This window comes from Betta splendens, chromosome 9 (genome assembly GCF_900634795.4).
Source record: "Betta splendens chromosome 9, fBetSpl5.4, whole genome shotgun sequence".
In the NCBI taxonomy this organism is placed as follows: Eukaryota; Metazoa; Chordata; class Actinopteri; order Anabantiformes; family Osphronemidae; genus Betta; species Betta splendens.
In genome coordinates, this window is record NC_040889.2 from 15,187,492 (window position 1) to 15,212,414 (window position 24,923).

General features: G+C 43.3%; 1 protein-coding gene across 14 annotated transcripts in view; it reads right to left on the bottom strand.

Annotated features, from left to right (window-relative positions):
* The window catches only part of arvcfb (ARVCF delta catenin family member b), a 137,811-nt gene that overhangs the window by 87,889 nt on the left and 24,999 nt on the right, over positions 1-24,923 (bottom strand). For 9 of the 14 annotated variants that reach the window (XM_029162755.3, XM_029162751.3, XM_029162756.2 and 6 more), the window contains exons 2-4: positions 23,057-23,141; positions 4,280-4,370; positions 570-660 (exon numbers count right to left, since the gene is read on the bottom strand). Coding sequence is in view for 1 of the 14 variants with exons in the window: in XM_055512145.1 (XP_055368120.1) it covers positions 23,057-23,080 (24 nt within the window). In the remaining 13 variants the exon portion in view is untranslated. Of the gene's footprint in view, positions 1-569; positions 661-4,279; positions 4,371-11,037; positions 11,122-11,199; positions 11,286-23,056; positions 23,142-24,923 lie in introns of those variants that run through there. The other 5 variants (XM_029162747.2, XM_041072370.2, XM_029162760.3 and 2 more) reach the window with 5 other exon arrangements.

Genomic DNA, 24,923 nt, shown 5'->3' on the forward strand with positions numbered 1-24,923 from the left:
CTCAAAGGTTGACTCCACGGGGCCAACTAGAGTATGATGTTTCCTTCAGATGCTTGAACCTTTTTTTTTAAATTAACACAATCCTGGCAATGCAGATACAATTCAGCACAGAACACGAGTGTAGTGAAATGAAAACGTGATCCATCAATTTCACGGAGAAAACGAGGGAACGAAGCAGCACAATGCACACACACAAGCACAAAGATCAATGCTGCAGGACATCCAAAAGCTGCTAAGGGAGTATTACAGCCCTAAGAAGGAACAGTCACAGCCAGAATGGAGGGAGGGCACAGTCACTGGACATTCTCATGCACAACACCATGATGCAGTCTGGCATACAAGCAGCGCTGCAGACACTAATCAAACACATGCAGGCTTCCAGCATCCTCCCATACAGACTCGCAGGTCTGGTATTGTACCCTGTCCATCGTACACAACTCTGATTTCCAGATAACACCTGCACATCACTGTCACACGCACGCTGATATGCAGAACCGATGGTGGCGTGATATCAAGGGGGACACAGAACACATGGGCTCGGAAAACACCAAATCCGCTGAAATACAGACCTAGCAGATAACGAGGCTGAGAGGTGTTAGAAAGCAGACATCCCCCACTCTAACGGAAGCAGAGGGGTGAGACAGCGAGGAGAAGGGAGAGCTGGGAGAGGATGAGAAGAAGACAAAAGAGAACATGGCAGAGGTTAGAACTACCAAAATGAAAAACAGCTGCACGACTCAGCTGTATGTGTGGTTCTGGGAAACAAAATGAACAATTAGCACAGTATCACATAGATACAGTTCACAAACAAACATTCCTAGTTTATTAATAGATTGTTACTGTATTCGTGTATTTCATCGGCCTAAGTAAGAAGCTCCTCTAGTCGGGTGAGGAGGGAAAATGTGATTCACTATGTGATTTGTGTGCAAGGACAGAGGTAGCAGGGGCCAGAGGGCACTTTTGCCCCAGGTCCCCACAGCAGAAGTTGTTATAATTATATTCAATACAGGTATCTATGAGTTAACTTACACTGAGTGAGAAGATACATTACATCAAATGGATGCATTATGGATGTTCTGTAGCTGTCGCTGAAGCACCCAAGATTGAGGAGAGGTGGTTTGGCTCAGCAGGGGGTGATCAATGCAGATGCAGCCATTAGAATCTCAAACAGGTGTCCGCACATGGACAGGAATCATTCCTCACTATAGGACCCGGTGAGCACCAAGCGCTTTTCCTCTTTGAAGCACACAATCCCTCTTTGAAGTTTGTTGCGTGCTGATCATTTATTTATCTGCAGTGGAGTTCAGTCTGACACGACTCTTCCTCCACTTTTCCCTGCATGGCAACGTTCACAGAGGAGTCTGTGCTTCAGAGGTAAACTCTGGATGCGTCTTACTTTCCTCATCTCTGATTACTTACTGTGCTAATTTGCCTTTCCCACAGTGGATGCACTAAACACTTATTTGTTTTCCAATTGAGCGGCCGTGTCCTTGTGTGCTGTTCTAAAGTTACACACTACTTAAGATAACATGGTAACATAAGATATGGTGACTGCGTGTACTTGACGGCCATTTGGACTCACACCCCTAGAGGGTTCGGTGGACGAGGTAGCCACTGCTTCCTGTGTCCTAAAGGGCCTAATATAGCAGGAATGTCAGCTTATCATTAAGCACCACTTCATGGCCTGCTTAAAATAGCCCTGAATGCACAAGGAGGGGCAACTGAAGTGTTCTCCCCTTCCACCACAGCAACCCTGGTGTTTTAAGACGGCAGATGTTAGTTAATGGTCTAGTTCAGAGGGGATGAAAACACGAGGTCTGCACATTTAACTCATCCACGTTTCCACAAACCCCAAAAAGGAAGGCTGCTTCGTGTGGCGGAAGCGTAGAGTATCATGGTACAACCAGAAAGCCAGAAAATAGGCCAATGCTCCATGTGTAGCGTTGATGGCACCTTAGCACAGGTATTTCACGTGCTTCTCCTTGTATGAAAGCTAAATGTACAGCCCTTGAGAAGAAGTAGCACTGTTATCCACATTGCTCCAATTTAAGAGCATTTCAGCAGATGAGATGCTGAGATGCAGCAGTCGCTCACATCAAAGGCTTTGCTGGAAAAGCCATAATAAACCTTTGACAGGTCTATTGGACTCCCCTAAAACAGACCTAAAACAGACCTTCCCATGCCAAGACTACCTGCCCTGAGAGGGCAGGTAGTCTTGGCATGGTAGACAAGTCGCTAGTGTTAATGTGACTAACTAAAGTAGAAGGTTGGAGCATAAAGTAGCAAGATGAACTAAAACCCCTGTGACAAGATCAAATTCTTATTACAGGTACATGAAGGTTTTTGCTTCTCGCCGAGAGAGTAGAACCAAGCAGCATCTGAAGGCAGTGGCACTACCGGGCTGGCAGAGCAGGTCCAAGTACACTGAGCAACGGGTCATGTTTATTAGTTTGGATGACGAACCCCACCTCCTGCCCAAATGACAGCTGGGAGAGACTCCAGCACACCCACGACGTTTACAAGAACCACTGCAGCAGTTCACATGGAGGACGGGGCGACGGCTTCAATGTGGACAAACAGAGATTACGTAATAACTTTACGCAAATGAGTATTTTACACATACTGTATAGTACAGTAGTACAGGGTTCTGCATATTTTCTAAAATGTCCTACTGATGCGTTCACCTTTGTCAAAAATGTTAGGCCTTATTAGAAACAAATGAGATCTGTGGCTACTAGGATGGCCATCAGGGGTGAGAGCAGTGCACCACAGTGAACGCTGAGGGGTCTGCATAGTGGCTTATTAGGGGGCTGGGGAACAGTTGGAAGGAAGGGGATGAGGATAATTGAGTGCTGTCTTCTAGGCCCCAGATTGCATTAGACACATTCACCTGATTAGAGACTAGGTGGGTGGTGGGGTTCCTCCTTCCATTTCACCACAAACGTGCCCTTCTTCCAAAGGCTGTAATTGCAGCTCAAATTAATTCCTTGTCTAAACCCATCTGATGCCCTTGTGAGACTGCAGCTCTCAGTGGGACAATTGGGTAGTTTGAAACACCTGCTCCTCTGCCTACTGACTGCGAATGTGTATGTATCAGTAGGAGCAGCCATAGAGTCAGAAGACAAATGGTGATATTAGGGCATTTAGCTCCACCTTAAACTCACTCTAGAGCCACTAATTTCCGGCTCTTGCCGTATGAGACATGTGCCCCTTTGCACAGCTGTTCAGTATGTAGCTCCTCTGCAGAGTAACCCATAGTAAAGCAATTCATCATAATGACAATCTGATGTGCTGAGAATTTCTGCTCACCAGGCCTTATGAATTTGGAGACTCATGGAAATTTTAAATTAGTCTGACTTATTAAAAGCACTAATCATTAGACAGATAAACAATATAAAACAAGTGTGTACCTGCAGAAAAGTCTTAAGAATATCACTTGTTTAATTAATCAGCAAACTGCAAGAAAATAGATTACAAGGTAAAATGGAGTGGAGAGGCAGAGCCCAACATCAGAGAGTGACTAACATTTTAAAAAGATGCAGGAGAACAAAAAAAGAACAGTGCTATGGCCAGAATAGATCCCCAAGCCAATTTAGATTCTAATTGTTGCTCCGAAGAACTTTAAAGTGAGTGCCATTACTGGAATGGATGCTGCTGAGTGATCCCAGGTAAGACACCTTACACGTGAGTGGCCTCGACCCGTGTCGCTCTCAGCCAGAAAACACAAACACATATACAATTTTCTTTAATTATTTGAAATAAGCTTTAGATTGTGACCTACAGTATAGAAAGAAAAATATGTAGAATAAAAAAAGTCATGGACACAGTTAAACAATTACTTTTTGCAAACCCACTGTGTGTTGCTTTAAAGATTCTTTTGAGTCTGTTTGAGTAAGTGTCCCAGACTGTATCAAAGTGCAGGCGACACAGTTCAGCCTGTCCAGAAAAAAAAAAACATTCTTTCCTAAAACATGTTCAAATCTGTATGGAGAACTAAAACCGCTTTTTTCCCACTGACATTTACCTCAACTGTGTGAATTATTAAAATCAGAGCACATTTGCTGGAGGAAAAAGCACCTGAATGTATTGAAATGAAAATCATACACGGCACCTCGGCAACAAAGTGAAGCGAAGCTCCCTCGAGGAGAGATAACAGAGAAAGTGGAGTCTTGGATTTGCGAACCGAAAAAAAAAACTGTCAGGAAATGTAATTACTGCGCTGATGAGCTGAACAAAGTGATTAAAAGAGGCTGGAGGTGTAGAGGAGAAGCACGAGTACCTTTGATGTTGGCGAGTCAGACCACAAGTAGACTGAGGACGGGCGTAGCTCCGTTAGAGTCAACCGGTTTGTTCAGTCCACCAGGGGAGATCTGTGGAAGACGGACGTGGAAATTACTACAACGCACACAACGCGCGCACTACTACCGTAACACAATCAGAAAGTCAGACATGACACATGTTGAGCTCAGGTGTTACATAAGAATGTTTACTGGATATGGAAATGAAAGTGCTAGTCTATTAATCAATTATTCTGTTAATATGAGAGGTGGAAGGAAGTGGAGTCGTCAATATCTGATTCTCAATAATGAGGCAACACTTACTCAATACTCTCAGCAAACCAATATGTCAGCCTGACCTTAATATTGACACCGTCTCCAAAATGTAGACATCACAGACGCACGAGGAAAAAAAGGGACCAATGTCCAATACGCCAGTGCAAATTGGTTTTGATGCTTCATACAATGAGATGAATCACTCCCCAATACACACCAACCTGTCCAGAGGCGCCGCCGCCTTTGATGGCTGAGGAAACAAAAGCCCGGCAGCAAAACGGCTGGATCGACTGTACCCTTGAAGATGCCACTGATGATGAAATCCCGCGCACGCTTCCTTGCAGGCCATCTTTCATTTAATAACGGGGGGATTAATAAGATGTAATGGTCCCTACAAAATTGCCTCATACTTAAAGCAACGTTTCAGTTCAGTGTAATTTAAGGAAATAACAAATCCCAGGGTTCATCGCTAGTTCATCCCAAATATTAGCACGTGTGAATGGATGCTGGGGCTCGAAGGGAAGTGTCATTAAATGTGCGATATGATGTTTTATTTGCAACATAATAGAAGATTTCTGGTGTGTTTCCAGCGGAGTTTGTCTTTGCTCATCCCAGGGAATCCCGAAGCATCTAACACTGCCAGCTGACATCTGAGTTCAAACAGCATGAATTTGTGTTTAACAGCAGACATGTAAAAATGTAGGCTGCTCCACGTGACGATGAGCTGCAGATGCAGGTCCCACTCATGGCCAGGCACACACTTATGAAGGCGCAATGTTTCATTAATTATGATCAGAAGCCCCCCCACGGTGAGTAAACGAAAAATCGATCCAAAGTCAACGTTCCACTCTGGGTCTGAGCTGGTTCTGGGATCAGTGCCTCTCCCTCTCCAGAGACCCCTGGGTGTAGTCAATTCAAGGACAGATAGGCTCTGAGCACCGTGGATTTTTTGGTACAAACATCAAAGCTGAAGTAAAGCCTGGCTGCATTAGTTATCACCTCGTCTCCCCGCGTCTCTCCCCCCGGACTCCAGACAAGACCTTACACCGCTACTGAATGGAGATTATCTTGACGCACAGTCGCAGCTCACAGTAACGCTTTAATTAATACACATCGCATTCTACTTAACGTGATGCAATGCTCGTGCAACAAACTACTTCCTCTGGGTTGGCGGGTCAGCGGCGCAACACGCTTGCCTGAGGAAGAGAAGATTGATCGGTCAGAGATGATAAATGAATGAGGCTTGCGCTTCCGTCAAGTAACAGCCTCCCAGCTGATCGTGTGAAGCAGAAGATTGATTATTGCAGGTGGCAGCTCGGGGTTCCTGGAGCTAACAAGGTGCTTGTAAATTGACAATTCTAGAACTGATCAATCTTTGATTGTTATAAGAAGTCTATTGCACAAAAAACTTCTTTAAGATGAAACAGGACAGACCGAAAACATACGTGTGTATATATCTATTCACCTGAATGATATGAATTTTCAAAACTGAAAAATATTGAAGTAAATGTGCTATAAAACTGTGATACCTTCTATACCAGATGCATGGGTTGGATGGAGTATTGCTGTGCTGCAGTTCTACTGTATATTTGGCTTGTATTTCATGTCAGCTGTTCAGTCTTCTGTGCTGTTCTTCTCTGCAGTACACAGCTGAACAATGCTGCTGCTTATTGCGGTTAGTATAGCGCTGCGTACTGTGACAGAATGCCCAGACAGCTCTGCGTTTCCTGGCAATTGTTCAGCTAAGAGCCGGGCTATAGTGAGACACATTGTACTGCAAATGTTCCCTTGTGTGCAGGCTGTGTTTGCAGAGTGCAGCGGCTAATTGAGTATTGCAAAAGAAAATCGCAGTCCATCATCATTAGTGCAGACAAACACACGCAGGCTTGGGCGAAGGTTCTAAAACTCTGTGCACTCATTTCGGGGAGCTGGCCTAATGTTTCTTTAATTTCAGGCTAAACTAAATGAGTGTGGCTCATCAGAGCTTGCCACCTCACAAGATGTAAATACAAAAAACTGATCACAAAGGAAACGCCCTGGCAAAGAGGGAACGCTTTCCTGCCAAAGGAAAGCAAGAAGGAAACTACTGGAGAGGAGGAGACAAGGAATGTTTGTTCTAAGTTGTGTTGAGTCACACTAAAAGTTCAATTTGTGTTGTAAAGGATTTAGAGGATCAAAACTAACCGCAGCATTAATATTATGACCTACTGTACAGTGATGACTGTAAAGTACTATTCAATGTTCACACCAGGAGCTTTTCTCAGATAATAGAAATTATGAAGTAGGCCTCCGTCTGTGCTTAGAGGGAAGTCATACAATAGAATACAATAGAATATAATAGAATACCTGAAGCTACTGCGGTCTGTCTCTCCAGCTAAACCTGGAGCTTCAAACATAGGTCTATTCAAAACGCTGGCTAATTAACATCATGATCATGAATTGAAAGAAAAAACACATTAATCCTGTGGTGTCCAACACTAACAACCATCTAGACGTCTGGTCTAGTCATCCATTTCATACCCTCACTGTACAACTTTGGTGTTATGTAAAAGCTTTGAATCTGAGTCTTGCTGTTTGGGATATTTAAATGGAGTCACTGAGCCTTTTACTAACAACACTTATATTTCTAACTCTCTTGTGCGTGCTTTAGTTTACTGACTAAATAAAGGAATTTGAGCCTTCTTGAAATGAAACGCTGACGACTTTTTCCTTTTTAATGATTAACAGCAAAAACCCAAAGAAAATCCTGTCACACTTTGATGAATGAGCGGTAACACAAAGCCCTCAAATGATAACAATTTGACATATTGGATAATCTTTACTTTAAGATCTGGATGATGATTGATTAAAGGGATTAAATGTGTGTGTGTGTGTGTGTGTGTGTGTGTGTGTGTGTGTGTGTGTGTGTGTGTGTGTGTGTGTGTGTGTGTGTGTGTGTGTGTGTGTGTGTGTGTGTGTGTGTGTGTGTGTGTGTGTGTTCAGCCTCCCAGGAACAACAGAACCTGGGGAACCTAGGTTTCTCCACTGGTTCTGCAGTCTGCTGCTTTGAATTTAACATCCTTGCTGGGATTTCTGTGCACAACATGCGGTCTCAACCTTGCACTAGTCAATTATTAACATGTCCCACCACAAACATTTGTGTCGACTGTATGGCAGATGAAGACTGGAGTATTAGTGCATGACTAGTGAAGGGCCCAGCCAGAGAATGAGACATGAGAAGGATGGTGTAGAAGGGACTGACCACTGCTCTGGGATGTTATCAGCTGCCTCCAGTCAGAGCAGCAGAGAGGAGGAGCACCTCCCAGTCAGACAGTCACGTTCTCATAACATCCTGTGCCAACTGAAGCCATTATGAAGGAACCACAAAAAAATTACACTGTCAGAACACTGTTCAGTTTTCCTCAGCAGACCCATGATGATAGGTCTTATAATCATACGCAAAGGCTTATCTCACTCTAAAAAGTTTGACTTAAAACTGTCAGAATTATTTCCGGCTTTGCTGAAATGACGCCAACAGCTTCAAATTAAAAAGTGACCGAGACGCTTCTCACTCTGCTCCCTTTCCTGCGTTCCCTCTCCGAGAGCTACAGTTCATTACACAAGAATAAACACTTTGTTTATGCCGATTACTGTGTAATTAAGAAGGACATATCGTTAGCACTAGCAAGCGGATAAGAACTCCAGGGGAGAACAACAGATTAATTGTTGACAATCCTAAATCTAATTGCAGTTAACTAGTGAAAATGCACAACAACAACATAGTCATTCATGCGAAGTAAGGCTTGAAATTGTCTCTGCGTTTGGAGCCGGCCCATCGTGAAGGTCACCATGCTGACAGCGATTAAAAGGTGATGATGAATCCGCCCTGATAATTAACTTCTCGTCCAACATCTACATCTAACAACGTTCAGAAAGCCCCGGTCGCTGAGCGCAATTACTAATCAACCAAAACTTCTAACAACCGCTGAGTGATGCGCAGCCCATGAAATGGCGTTCCCCTGTGGCAGAGGGGGAAAGAGAGAAAGCTGTAATTGGCCACCACCACGTTATGGGTAAAATAAAGCTGCTATTTTTAGCCGCACAAGTACGAGGCTCAATTTCCTGGGCTGCACGCAGAAAGGAGAATGGGCATCTGGAGAGCGAGTGGCCACAGGAGACTAGAGGACTATAGCAAAGTAATGGCTACAGCATCTCACAAGAGGCCCTTGTCTGTGTTTTAGTCATGTATGGTTACACAGCTACCGTCGCCCAAAACCGCCCCTCATTCCTGCAGGAACAGCAACGGAAGCCCACTCATGACACTCCCACACATACAGCACATCCACATAGCCTGGGATCAAATCATTGCACTTCCTATTTCAGGCAGTAATTCAGTGCAACAATAGAAATTCTCATCTAAGAAACAACTGGAAAGGAAATGAGCTTTATAGAAAAATTCATGCTTTTCATCTAGCGGGGACCATATTTACCACATGCTGCGCAGGGGCCTAAAAACAGAAGCAGAAACTATCAGACCATGAAATTTTGTGTCTAATACAACCATTGTTTATTAAAGGAAGTATTTTAACTTTGTAAGTTATACAACATGTATGTATACAACAACGTAAGAATACTGCATTACAATAGAAGCATAAAGCCCAAAAGAGGAACTAAGCTAACTCATTAGTATTCGTCTCTTAAACGACTGCTCATCGTTCTGATCAAATGCTGTGAAATTTCAAGCTACTACTTCCTCCAGTCTATAATTTCTGCAACCGAATTGTAATCAAAATTTAGGAAGAATCCCTTTTTGGTGCTGCGATATGAATGTGCTAGTTCCGGGCGGGTGGTAGCGCTGCTCTAGGCTCGCTTCAACTTTCAAAACCTTCCTGTGGAGGCAGCGAAATGTCTGTCGAGCCAAAGTCACACTCTGCAGGTTGTGATTGCTATGCAAGTGGCGTAACCAGTGCCTTGGTCTACAAGTCCACCGCTTTATTTTACAAGACGGGTGATTGTGTTTTTATGACAAATCTCAATAGGGGAGCAGAGATTAGTTAGAAAATGCTCTGTCATCATAAATCCAACGGCGTACACGGCGCAATAATTCAAAATGAAATGTAATGGAGTATAAATAGTTCAGGGAAGGGAGTGTGTTCCTGCTGCAAACTGAAATCTTGTGGCTGAAGGCTTAATGAGAAATGCTTTATAAAGTATTTATGTGGACCACCCCCACCTCAGCCTGCTACGCTTGCACCGGTATCGTCTCCTTCACTGTCTGCTCCTTTACCTCGTAGCTTCTATGAGACGCCAATAAAGAAGGTTGTGGTAGAGAGCCAGAAAGCGACGCAGCGTAAGACAAAACCTGTGGAGAAGAGTAAAGATCTTCTCATTTATTTTTTATCGATATCCATTAAGAATGAGCGGGCCTGTGCGGCAGCAGATGCGGCGAGCCGGGCTGACGGAAGGGTAACGCGCGCCGGCTGAGCCGCCGCTCTGCATGATGGGAGCCTCTACCCGCCGCTTCGCACTCTTCAGCACAGCCCTCGTCTGCTCCGCTCCGCTCGCCTCCTTCACTATTAATGAAAAAGCCTCGGACCAAATCCCTGTATCTACACCCTTCTTTACCTTTGAGCGTGTTTGCAGAGTCATACCTCGAATCAATCTGACCTGGAGTCAGCTGGATCTAAATGTCACCGCTGCTGTCAAACAAATGCAGTGTGGGTTCCTCCACAATAAAAATGATTGATTCTGTCTTCTCACAAAGCGTTTTACTACACAATTTCCACTCTATCCTGAACTAAAATTACAAGTCTCCATTTAAGCTAGTGCAATTAAAAACAAAATTAATGGTACACTCTTCTCTGAGATGTCTGAGGTCAGTGTGACCACGTTGCCTTACCTCCACCCACTGCAGATTTTAATTGGAAAGGTCTCACAGTCGAGGCCAGCCTGGCACAAAGACACACCTCAATGTTGCCCTGACTTTTATAACTATAATTTAGCGTCAAATGTCAGGGCTCTGTACACTCAGAGACAATTACATTCCTGTTTACCCAAATGAATCATTAGCTATTCTGGAAAAGCACATTTCTTTTTTCTGGTGGAGAGCCAGGTTTTGCACAAAAAGCCTTTTGTTAATAGTGTTTGCTAGTGTCACGGCCAGTGGGTCTAAAAACTGCCTTTTGTAGGGATTAGCATCTTTCCTTTGTTGTATTCTCTGGATGGTGTTGGGAAGCTGGCAACGGGCGTCATGCGACAAACAAGTGATCATCAAACAGGAGGAGAGATCGAGAGCCAGTCAGAGCCACAGCGAGCAGAATGCAGCAGTCATTTCACCCACTGACATTAATGGGAAAGACCTCAAGTTACCTCGAGCAGTCTGACCAAAACGCTTGACAGCAAAAACAAATCGATCCTGGCATGTGGGAAAATGTGTTCCAGGGAATTTCTCAGAATGAACATATAAAACAACTTGTTTTACTGGTTTTGGTATGATCCTACATACTTGGCTTATGTAAATGCACAGTCATGTGCCACTGAAGAGCTGGTCGCGGCCCTACTTGCTTGGTCGCTGGCAACGGGGCTGGAGCTGAGGGGAGAGACTCCATTACAAAAAGCTGCATTAGCCGTGTCAGCCTGCGCAGCTGAGGCGGTACATCTCACTGACCCTGCACTCCCTCTGCTCCCCTCTGGGGCTCAGTGCCTTGCTCCCTGCACCGCTGCTAGCATCAGAGGGACTGTGTTGGAGCCCTGCTGATAAATACAGAGACACACAAAAGAACACATGTGCGGGCGAAGTACTGCATTTTCATATTGTACAGCAGGAAAGCATACTGTATATTGGGAAAAACAAATCATAATGTGTTCTGTAAAGATTTAATGATGAGTATGATAATGCTCACTCAAATGTGCTGCTTCACAATGATCTTCCTTGTGTGCCTGTAGGTCTTGTTGTCTGTCAGACTCCACACATAAACTTTTTAGGAATTAGGAAATTTCTGATCTTGTCTTTGCCTTTACTGACAATGTCACTGTGTTTCATCATGCGTGAGGGCTGTGAACACTTTAGACGTCTTGACTGCTTAAGTTCCTTAAGCAGTAAACTAGCTAACATATGGATCCAAAGAAGATAAAGACGATTAGTTGCTGTATTTCCTGCAGTATGTATTACTGTACAGCAGCTAAGGACGGATGGCCATGCATCACAATTGGTTTATTTATAGCGATAGTCAGAGTCAATAACACACTATCGAATTATGTGTAAACAGCCTAATCCAAATAAGACCCGTCCCCGAATTACAACAAATAACTGGATTACTGTAAGAGTATAAGCAACTGTTATCCTGCACCTGCAGGAGGAAGAAGAGATGAAAGCCTCCAGGGTGAGGAAGACGAAGGTGGAGGAGGGAGAAATGAGCAGAGACGTAGAGGTATTGATTCATTCATAAACAAGGATAACCCTGCAAACACGTATGAGGACATTTTGTCTCCATGACAAAGAGCAACGCTGGCACATGTCCCAGCTGCATCTGTGAAAATGACTAATAATGTCTAATAATGCCACAACACAATTACACTGACACAAAGTAAGCTGTAAATATCAAGGGTTTACATTTAACAGGTACCAACACAAGCTTAATTAAGGCATTTGCCACATTCGGTTTTTTCAGGGAGTAATGATTTACAATGATTTACAAAAATGAATGCGCAACATACAGTATTGATTAGAGCGGAGGGGCTTCTCTGTTGTGTAAAGAGCAGTGAAACCGGTCTAATACAGCAGAGATAACACATCGTGTCAGAAAATCTAATCAAAAGGAGATAAATCATGCTCTTGATAGAGACGATTAGGTTCAAAGGCTGATTTTAAAATGGCTTTCATCACTATATCACAATTTGTACAATCACATCAGGACAGATAGGCATGGTTCATGCTTTCAAACAGACAATAGGCTGTGGAATATAGAACTGTATCATTTTGCACAGTAAATGAGCAAAATGAGTGCTGACATGGAGTCAATCAGTCAAGCCACCGATCTGGTAACAGGATTCGAATGGCATTCTGGGAAAGGCGATTGCAGGAGTGTCTGGGGAAATAAAGAGCAAAGTCAACATGGTCGTCCACTTTCAAAATGATTCATGTACAGCATCCTCACTCCTCAGCTGGTTCAGAGTCAGCAGCTGTAGAGTTTTACCCAAACAAAACACAAATTAGGCTTGTGTCTTAGCTGGGAAGGCGCGAGAGCTCGTTTGCCCAGACAGGAGGCCTCATTCTAATCACTTTGATCAAAGCGCTGACAGCTAAATCTGCAACTAACTTTTCAGTGTCTGCAAATCCCAAATATAAATTGATACAAACAAAGAATGGCTAATTAGCGTTAAGATCACAGAGGATATGTGAAGTGACTGAGGCTGCAGTTCTCCTCCAGCTTCTCAGCATCAGTCATGCAAGGTTGAATGGCATTCATAAGTTATGCAGACGCCCTCGCTTGTTTTTCCACACACAGTCAGAACAAAGCAGTGCGGTGCGCGGTGCAGCTAGTCAGATTAGCCGAGCCGATGCGCCGCTTGGTTCACACGGGCCCCGTCTCCGAGGGCGCTACAAGGTGAGTTCATGCGCGTGATCCCCCAGGATGCGCCACTGAGTCAAAGCGCTCCGCTCGGCTTGTATCCTAAGAGGGAGACTCACTGGGTCTCTGTGATGCGTTAAACCAGAAGCCTGACTCACTTTACTCAGTAAACGTGTAAATAAGACTACATTTAAATGGGAAAAATGATACGTATAGCTACTAAAATCAAACCAACTTGCATACTCATAGTTTTTATTTAACTCACACTTCTGCTTCAAATTAAACAGTACGTCACGCATTCTAAAAAGTTTTCCTGTTAAAGAATTCTGTCTTTCCTTAGTGTGAAGTCCCAGGTTTGACAGTGTAGCCTGGAAGAACCTTCTTCCAATTTTGGCACTAATCAATTAGCAGTAAAATAAATCATGGCAGCCAAACATGGAGTATTACAGAAGACATATCCCAGTGACATACAGTCAGAATGAGTGGCCAAACACTGGCAAAGCCTGTTTGTGCTTGAGCCTTTGAGTGCCTTACAGAACATGGGCCGCTGATAAAGTGCTTGCATCCTTCCCCTTCTGTCTTGGGCCATCTGGATCCAGGCGACGCTGTGGCAGACGTCCTGCCTTCAGGGCAGCGAAGCGCCACCGGCCAAATGCTGATAAATTCAGGATGTGGCCAGTAAATCTGTCTTCTCCAGCAGCCACGTTGGCAGGTCACAAACCTCATTGGTTCAACATTCTTTTCTATTCTAAAATCGAGTCCGTTGGTGATATATTGAAAGTGTTGGGTAGGTTTTAAAGTCTGGACGAGTCAAGGCACCTCCCGGCCTTGATTGACTTCTAGCTTCCCAAACACTGCACTGTTGTAGTTGCCACTGTGGCCTGAGACGTACGCTTTGTATTACCAGCATGTCTCCATTTATTGCAGACACTTGAACATTAATAATGCATCTATTTCTAATCATTTGCTCAATTCTGGCCTTCGCTTGCTGTGATAATCACCTCCTTTGATTCACTTCTCATTATTTTACTAGTTGTACTCTGAGAAACTATTCAGCCTCTGCATCGCTTCCACGTCTGGCTGCTCAGGAATCTGCCCAAGACGGATGACGGTGGCGTTTATGCAGACGGAGATGAGCTCCATTGTGCTGCGCTTCCAACTGGTGCAACTGCAGCAGGTGTACATGTGCAAGACACGCCATTTCCCCCACGCTCAGGGATGACAGATGCTGTGCCGAATCACGTGTCATTAGCTCCGGTCCGTGGAGAGATTTTAGCGAAACAAACAACATTAACAGAGAATACGGTAGGAAAGGTGCCTAGTATCACCTTGCGTTTGCAACACATGGGACCATGGGAGGTTGTTCACGGTGCGGGTAGCAAGGTCATTCCCAAACCCAGACTACGTTGTGTTTAGAGACAGAGATGTGAAATCTGTCTGGTAGAGGAGGAGCCGCGTATAAAACAGGAAAACAATACAGGGCTCTAAATATAGGCTGCTGAATTCAATCTAGGTTCAATCGTTTTGGCAGAGATTTATGTAAGCGTAATAGAGCCATCACTTCTAGCGCTCAGGAAAACCATTACATCCAATAAGTCTTCGTTTCTGAAAACATCCAGGCTGCGGTTAAAACGCGAAGCAGCAACGGTTTCCCCACCCATGAACAGAGTCAGTCATTGTCCTGTTGCTCCCTCAAAGATTCCCTCATTGATAATCGTTTATCTGTGGGCACGCGGCCGCCGCTCACTGAGCAGCTCTTTAATCTTCCCTCCGCAGCCTGACAGCGCTCTGTCACCTAATGACGCACACCTGTTCTGACCATCGCCAGTTAAGCGGGACGTCATCGCGACACGCCTGTAGCTCCTCAACGTGAACAGTAAATGGGAAACGGAGAACCTACAATTAATGCTTTGGCCTAAGTTTTCTTTTGAACCTGTTTGTATTGGGTGTTATTTTATGTACCAAGAATTCAGGTTGACCCTGCTTTTTACAAACAATTAACGCCTGTGAGTTAGAAAATCATATAAACATAATGTATTATTTCACAAGACCAGTTGCATAATGTCTTCAGAGATTATTAAAGCACGTTTTGTAAATCTAATAATATAACCTAGACTTGCTTTGTGTGATTTCAGTCTGGTCTTAGAGTAGATTTGTAGTTGTCCTTTTCCTGAGCTTCTGTCATATTGAATTGTTGGTAAAGGTACATAGAACTATACACAGTGAATAAATAAAGATGTTGCTTTAAAAAAACTATTTTAGTCTGCCTTTGTGAGATGAAGTCTATTGCTTTGTCACTGGACGATACGAGGAGGTGATACCTTCATCATCCAAAGCTAAACCCGTGGTATACACACGCTCACATTCTCAGATTGGTCCCTATACTCTTTGAGATAACAGCAATCTTACAAGCTCTTGCATGTTACACTGTGTGAAATAGGTCTAGGAAAATCCTGCCTTCAATTTCAGTCAGACAGTCTGATTCTGTGATGAATACAATGTTGGCTGCAGGGCTTCAATATAAGAAAGGATAAAGGAACCTTATACCATCCTTCTGCACCAGTCGGGCTTTTTACTGTATCCACTAAGGGTTCATACAGTGTTATATCACACACTGCTACAGCAAAACCGTAAACTAGGGCCTCTCGTTATATTAGATTTGAATACATGTCTCCTGAGCCTTTAGCAGGTGATCTGATATGACAACAGCCCAGTGGGTGAAACCTACTGTACAGTGTACATGACAGTCAGCACTGTGGTTGAGGTGCCATCTCACCCAACCTTCACCATGTGGAGTCTCTGTGGAGCACAGAGGTCTCGCCATGGGCCCACTTAGTTTGATCTCCAATGGGTGACAAGCTTCCTCCTCACTGACTGAGGCCTCTCCCATGAGAAATGTCACCATGCCGCCTTTTGATTTGTGGCTTGTTTTCCTTTGCTTCTTTGAGCAAAACAACATGACTGGAGCTCCTGTACACACACACACCCGACATTTTAGCCAAACTGCCCAGTGCATCATCATCCATCCATGTGTGGATTGTCATATTCGCATGATGTGTTATTTCCACTGTGCAGTGACGAATACTTCTGCAGGTCTTTTTGGTGTTAAGTATGTTGAAATTAGAGAAATTGTATTGAGTGGCGGCCTGTGGCAAAAAAAAACTGACATCATACAAATTCAGGCAACATTCACATGCATAACTTTGTATATTGTACTAAAGGTTTTAGGTAAGGTAAGTTTAACATTTGCAATTTCAGATAAAGGAATAAGTTTTAAAAGCAAGATAAAAACTCTCGAGTCATAGGTTTGTCTAATCTACCACTATCTAGGTCTTTTCTTGACAACCAGATTCATGCCAGCGCTGCAAGCTCGAATATGTGATTCTTGAGGAAGGAGATGGAAAATGTGAAAATGGATAGAAACAGAAGGAGGAGGAGGGATGGGCAGAGACATTATTCAAATAATGATTAGATTTGCAGCACCGAAAGCCTCCTCATTAGCATAACTTCAAAACCTCTCCACTCCAATCTTAATACAGTAGTACATGCACTTTAAGGCTGCCTGTGCATCACCTAACACTGTAACACGTCTGCTTTTCTATTTGTTATGAGGCACCAAGACACTGAAAAGAGTTGTGTATAAAAGGAAGAAGACTCAAACACACAATTCTAAACTCTATGTACAGTGCACACACACACACGCACACACTTGTCTCAGCATGGCAAGACAGTGGGACCTCCAGGCCTCTCTCTCAATCAGAAAGCTGAACTCCCCTTAACACAGACAGACACACACACACGCACGCACACACACACACACACACACACACACACACACACACACACACACACACACACACACACACACACACTGTACAACTCTAGCTTACTATGCCAAAATGGTATGATAAAAGTACCTTCACAAAGACAAACACACAAGCCAGGGTTGTTGTGAGAGATGAAAGCACACAGTGTTCAGCTTTCAGAAGAAAGCAGTACTTGGCTTTCAAATATACACTAAAGGAAGCATGAAGGTAGCAGGCTGTTTCTGGAGACGGTACTAGCAGAGTCAGCAGAGAGATTTATTCTGGCCTGGCTTCACTGCACTGTCTATGAAGGTACAAGATGGAACCAGGTCTACTGGTACTGTACAAGATTGAAAAAAGGTTCCCAGCCCGAGAGAAGCAAACAATTCATTCGGACTTGTGTTATTCTAGAGATACGCGTCTTTTTATGTTGAGAGTTTGTAGACCACAAAAAACCACTTCAAACTCTCAAACTCAAATTTAAAATGAATTTACATTACACATCTGCCACATGGAGTTCCGCATCAACCTTATTAGGTTTAATTCATATATAAATTAAAGAAGGTAACTTCCAAAACCTTATTGGTCAGAATTTATTTTTCAAATTTTTCTAGAGTTAATCTGACATCCAAAGCGTCAAACAAGTCCTTAACTGAAACCCTAAAGACTGGAGGGCAACACTACAAGGCACTAAATGGTGTTAAGCCGCAAAGGATTATAAATTATATATTATTAAATTAACATTATAACCTTGGCCAGATTAGTTATGAAATAACAAAACCCTTCTGAGGACTGAGAACTACAGTATGAGAGAGCAAAGAAATCAGACCTGGATAAGTGAAGACCAGAGGGAAAGCAGAAATGCAGGTAAATAGGTTGCATTATGAGAAATGATCTGACTGGAGGAGATTATTTAAATGACTAAAGTGAAGGCACAGGTGAAACCTGCTGCTCAAACGTACATGTAATGTAATGTGAAAACATCTGATAGGGTTGAAATATATTTTCTCATAATGAATACATTATTCATCCCAAGTTGGCGTAAAACATGAAGGAGTTTAAACCATTTGGGAGGAAACCAGAAAAAAAGCAACTTCCCTCATTGTGGCTGAACAAGAACAAAGTGTGTTAATGCAGAGGCCCTGTACGCTCCCAGTTTCTCTCCTCTGGCACTTAAGAAGGCAAGGCTTTGTTCAGCATTCTCATGTATCATTTTCGTAATGGCAGGCGAGATGAAAATTCACTTTTAAATTAGCAGGTCTCTGCAGAGTTGTATAGTGAATTCAAACAAAGTCGAATCTCTGTGGCTATGCAGTCGCTCTCTTCCACAAGGATAATACATTATATTAAGCTTTCGATTTAAAATGAAAACCCTTTGGGATGATCTTAATTATTATTACAAAAATATAAAAAGGCCAAGCAGTTAAGATGTTCATTTCTGCAAGTCATTAATTAAGACTAGAAGTAAATATAAAAATCACTTCCCAGTAATGATGAGCATAAAGAACCCGTCTCAAACCTCTATTTCACTGGTATCCATTTTATCCCAAACACCATCACAACCAGAAACACACGCTTGTGTCCATGTCCGGAACACCAAATCTGATCCTGTCACATAAAATTGGAGGTATTGAGACTTCTTTTGCTTATGTTCAGTAGCCCATCTGATTTAAAGCATGACATATTGTATGTTTAAAGCCACTTACTGTTATGTAGGGCACCGCCTTATATTACTTGAACCTTTCTAGCTATCCAAGTATCGTCTTGGGCATCACCAAACAATGTCTTTCTGGATGTTCCTTTCCAGAAGATTGTCCAGCGTATGAGAAAATCCCAGAAGTTTAGCTAATATCAGTATTAAATAACTGATGTACTGTATATTTATTTTCAACAATATTATTATTAGAGGCCTAGAGTTCATGGTACATGATAGGGCCAGGTAATAGGGGCCTAAATGGCATTACATGAGGCGATAAAGTATTGCTTTACATGTATATGAAATGCCAACGGCAAATCCCCCACCCACCCATCAGTGTGTGCGGTCCGTCAGCAAGGCGTGAAGGACAGGCAGCCATACACACCGCACAGGAGATCCCCAGATTAGTCACGCTCGCTGCTTCTCTGCCGCCGCCACCCTCTGCTGCAGCGCCGCCACGCATCCAAATACAGTCTGAGACCGCCACAGCAAGGGCAACGGCGTCATATGCGCTCACTGGAAATAAACAGCAAGCTTTGACACAGCACACGGTAGAAGATGAATACAACAACTCACTAAGTATGTGTAAGCCATCAAACATCACCGGAAGCATGTGAATGTATGTTCTTTTGGAAAATTGCCAAAAGGTTAGAGCTAGTCAGTGCGTTCAATTTCATAAACTGTTCTTTATACTTCATATAACATAACACAGCCACTAAAAGGTCACAATTTGCTTTACAATTCACTGCACTAAATCTTGATCCATAGATATTCATGGTGATGTGTCATAGTACATCAAAGAGTGATGATCTGACACTTTACATCATACATTATTCTAGCACCAGCAGCTCGAAGCTACTGACTGGGATCACATCTGTAGCAGTTCTTCTTACAGGTGCAGGTTAAGCTACAGTAAGGTTGTGGACACAGTGAATCCCTATTAGTACCACAGTACCAATTGCATTAAAATCTTTGTCAGAACAAGTCTCACTCTGTTGGTTATTTCACTATTCTATATTGATAATTAATTATAATTCACTTAACTCACAATTTGGCTTGTGCAACTAGCTACTGTAACCATATTATTAATGTATATTATTAGTAGTACAGCTGAGCCTCCTTCATGGATCATCACATGGAGTGTAAAATAATTTCAAGGCAACACAATAGAGAACATAAAAGTTGTGGCAAAATACAGTATCACAAATGTAATACAACCCTTTAAATAGTCTCTTTAGACATGATGATAGATGAGACACAGAAAAAGAAAAAGTCAGGGTGGAAGTTGTCTACACTCACAGTAACCCCTGAATGGACCTTTAAACGAATCAGGGTGATAAACAATACCCTAACTTTTCCTCATGTTGAGGGACTGGTTGACATCCAGACATTGTACCAAGACTACAAAAGAAAATCCAAGAAGTAACAATGTCCCAGTCGGCAATGAGAGGGTGTTCTATCTGCACTATTGTGGAAAATGCAATATTTATAATGTCATGTTTGTGTACTGCAAAAGCACAGAACCTCGGCTCAATATCACAACTGAACCAAAACACATTCAGACACAGCTACTTCCTCCTTTTACCCCAAATCTAACATGGAATCTTTTGAAGAAGCTGAAACCTTAAGTGTTGCAACTGAAGTAACTGCAACTCATAGTAACTCGAGGAAAATGCATTGAGGAAGAACTTGGAAATGTTACAACCCGTAATTTCCTAAAAAGGCTGCATATTGTGGAGAACTGGAGATGACTGCATACAGCACATCTGAGCCCATTTCACCCTGTCTCCACCAACTCACGGTGCCAGATCCGGTCATAAAAAAGCTCTCCTCACTTGGCATACATTAACTTATTAAAGTCGTTTTCCTTGGTCCATTAATATGCTCTCAGTGCATGAAGTGATAAACAGCAACCTCAGGCGCAATCTGACACTGAATGAATCAAAGTGAGTAATAAACAATATTTGAACATTTCCTAAAGCTGAGGGGCTGGTTGACAAGAAATCATTTCAAAGTTGACACAACCTAAATGTCACTTGTGGTAGTAGTTCTCATGTGGAATTGTCTTTATTAATCATGAAGAGGCAGACGAGGCCCCAGTAAAACGAATGAGTGTGTATCTGCACTAAAAAAACTATGATTAACTAATAAATTCTCTTGTATCTTAATTATTAGGAGAACAGGCCAATGCAGTTCACTGGGCTGAGCGCCAGAAGTGCATCTTCCTCTAAATGAAAACAAAACACCGGGACCTCGAAGGTGTCAGTGAGCGAGCGGCAGGAAGTAAAGCAGTGCATTAGTGGGAAAGCTGGTGAGCTCATGGCAGCGGGCCCTTGGTTGGATGAGGCTGCCTTATTAAAAGTCCTCCTCTGCGCACTCAACACCACTGTCAGAAAGTGAAACTTCACAACTTTTTTTTGGACACTTCTCATTTTCATTGCAGTGAAGTGCAGGACAGAGCTGAGCCAACTAATAATATACGGCATTTGGTGAGCACGAGCGATGGGTGACCCCCCCCCCCCGGGAACTGGAAGTCTAACAGGTGGCGATGTTTTTCTGCTCAACATGTCTAGAGGTTTATGTAACTGTGCTTTGTACTGAAAGACTAACGGGAGGTTGGCCTGTTTCTGTTGCTTATATGCTATATTATAACAAGTAACATGAACATACAGTACAGTAGGTACAGTATAGGTACAATGCAAAGCTGCAAAGTTTATTCATAAATCTTGACTCAGTTTAAGCCACAGAACCTGGCTTTGCAGAGGTCATATTAGTCCACACACCTCAAAGCGGGATGGACATAATTGGCCCCTTGCCAGGAGATTATTATGCCTTTCCGCACTTTTAAACAGACTTCCTTTATAAGTCTCTGGAGAGTTAATTAAACTGTTGTCATTTTGGAGTGCCGGCACTTATGGACAAAATGACCTTGATTTGTGATATGGTGCTACTGGATAGCAACCATACTGTACTGTATAGTGTGATCAGCTGAACTGCTCAAATGGAATGAGCAGCTGTGTATTACCAGCAGGTTACAATAAGGGCAAATGTTGAGCGTTGTAACCTGGCTGACCAGAAGAAACGAATGGGAGGATTCTGCTAAAAACTCACATGGATGCAGCAAAGTGATGACCCCTCGGATAAACAGATATATTACTCATTAAAAATATATATTTTAGTCATATTGAAACACACTCTGCAGTCCTATGGAAATTCTGTGTATTGTAATAATATTTTAGAAAATCTCAATAGGTTTCCAAAATGAATAAGATTGCTTTAGTGAGATTGAATCACCACTGTGCCTTTGATTGGACCTTTTTTAAAGCCAGCCTGCTGTAAACACTCACTTTTTATTCGTAAATCGCAAAGGAAGGATTATTAGGGTTCTGCAGAGGTAGAAAAAAAATATATGATATGATAAAAGCCCGTTAACAATATCTTTGCTGAATGCTAACATGATGTGAAGCAGTAGATGAATCACTGTGTGGCTCTGTACCAGCAGCCGTGCCTCTCAGGGGCATAGGGGAGCAGGCACTAAGCAGTGGACAGTCATAGCTTGACTCACGTACCAGTGCTTTCACCAGGCATGCGTCAAACCTGGGCGGTCTTCAGAAACTTCTATGATTTAATTTACTCCAAATTTTCCCTTCACGTCAGCTGATGTCTCATCTGAGGCTGAGTCACAACTCCTGGACGGTGCACAGATGAAGCTGCGGTCACGTTCCGCTCCCATGAGAGGACCTGGAGCAGCAGCTCAGTCCCACTTAAGCAAAAGTACAGGAACAAGAAGAAACCCAACTTCGCATGGAGTTAGGATCCACTTGTTCATCATTACCTTAATGACCGGCATCAGATGCCAAAGACAAGATTAACCTACGCAGTGAGAAGAAACCACTTACTGTAGCCAGTTCTCTAAATCAGCGACTAAAGAGAGCCCCTTTTGCCAAAGTGACCAAAGAAAAGGCCAACCATTTACACAACTCCCTTTTTAGTCCAGAGCTTCCAATCAAATAGGTTCAACTTCAGTTTGCAGCTCCCAGGCAACCGACCTCAAGGCCCGGATTGTCTGTCAGGTGGCAACGAAATGTTCCTCTGCCTCTTGGAAACACGAACATCAATACTTTGGAAGTCAGTGAAAGCAGGGACGACACAAGAAAGTTGTTAAAGTGTTAAAGATCTTGAACAGACAAGGCATTTAGCTAGGATACAAACAAAGTAACAATGGAGCGCTTTTATATGGATTAAGACTGCTTTGGCTTAAAATGCAGAGTCAGGAAGGACTCTTTTTTTATTCTTACCAGCAGCTACTCAGGTAAACCATGCCACATATTCACTCTGCTGGACTTCCAAAGTCAGTCTGGAGAGTTATGCTCTCAGCAAAAGAAAAAGTCATTGCTGCGTGCTGTGTGTGCAGCCGCTGCATGTGTGAGTATGAAAAAGGGCCTAGCTCACCTTTGGCTCAGGAGAAAGACCCATACAAATATCAGGGGAGGCTGGCAGTCATCACAGCAGACCCGCGGCACTTGCACAGCTTCACCTGAGAAGGGGAAAGACACATTACAGTACACAGTACCGGCTCAGAATACGTAATCCAAATGTTACCTTGGTTTTGTCTGCGCTAACTTGCATATCTGGTAAAGTCAAAGCACTGTTGGTTTAATTGCACATTCTTTTCACGAGCTGAAGTAAGAAAACTGCCAGAGAACTAAGCAGAATAAAAGCAAAGTGTGAGGCTGTGGCATAGTGTAATGTGCAGCCTCACGTCCTGTTTGGTCAGGAAGCAGAACTAAGAGTCAGACAGAACATACAGGACCACCACAGGACAAAGCTCTCTATGCTTCCTCCCTGTCTGCTCATTCTGGGCCCTGTACTTCACTCCTCAAGCCGTGATGGTGCAACTGAGCAGATAATGTGTGAAAGAGAGTCTCCTGTATCCTCTGGATTTTTATTTTGCTTTATTTTGTTAAACTTGTGTTTCTCAGCAAACTGCGATTTACTGATAATGACAGAGATATTCAGCTCTTATCTGACAGTGCACATCTAAGTTGGGTTCTGTGCTTGTGATTTGGACGCAGACATTTTGTGGAGCAGTGCAGAGGAATCATAGCACACATGAAAATCGCACGTCTTGCTGAGAAGACGACTTTGATGATTTACCATCTGACCAGGCTGGCAGTACAGTCCTTCCTTGCAGGTTGTGGACTGCTTCACCGGTATTGCTCATATATGACACTATTACAGCCGACATATGTTTTCATTGCTGTGGTCTGCTTTAATAAAGCGTTTGATTCGGGGCTTTGTGAAACAAACAAAACCATTGTTCTACAGTGCAAGCAGACGCAGACTTAACTCCCCTTTCAACAGCCCCGAGGGACAGATTAGTTACAAACAACAGCATCTCGCAAAATGGATCCAACAATCAGCGGCAGCATTGGGCTGAGCCATAATTTATGACTCGCACACGTGGCACAGTAACGCCTGTTGTGTGAGACTCAACACTGGGAATCAGACTCAAAATAGATGTAAGAAACTGGAGCTGGAAAAGTGATCACATTACAGTACTGTTGGGCTTCTATAAAGGCACATGGCATGTTTGACTGTAGCTCTGCGGTGTTTAATGGTGGGGAGGGTTTTCTTTCTGTTGTCAGTGGAGAACTGTCTGATTCTCATTTTTATTGCCTTGGAATCACTTCCTTCTGCCATAACAAAGAAACAGCTTGCTGTCAAAACAGCTTGCTACCAGCCTTCATGTCATCTGTAACCATGTGAGGATTACAAGGTCCTTGTAGTGCTCTCATTTTAATGAGCAACAATACTGTAGATTCACATGCAAGCTTACATTTAACACAAGAGCGGAAAACATTATTCTGGTTTTACGTGAGGACGTGAAGCATTCCACAAAACTTACTCCTAATGTGTTTCCTTTTCTCTCTCTCTCTCTCTTTCTCTCTCTCTCTCTCTCTCTCTCTCTCTCTCTCACACACACACACACACACACACACACACACACACACACACACACACACACACACACACACACACACACACAGCAGTCACAGGCGTGGAGCTGCCATAAATAGAATGGAAAGCAGACGAGCAGCTGCTGGGAGTGGCTTTTACTGGGAATATGATCGATTAAAAAGCAATTTGCTCCTCCGCTCAAACCTTGCACTCCTAAATGACAGCCCCCCTGCGGTCTAAATAGATCTCTGAGGGGTCAGAGGAGCCCGCCTGCCTGCCCCTCCATCTTCAACACCACTCGTACGCAGAGGCTCTTGTCTGAGGTCCAAACTCTGTCACAGTCTGATGGGCACCTGGA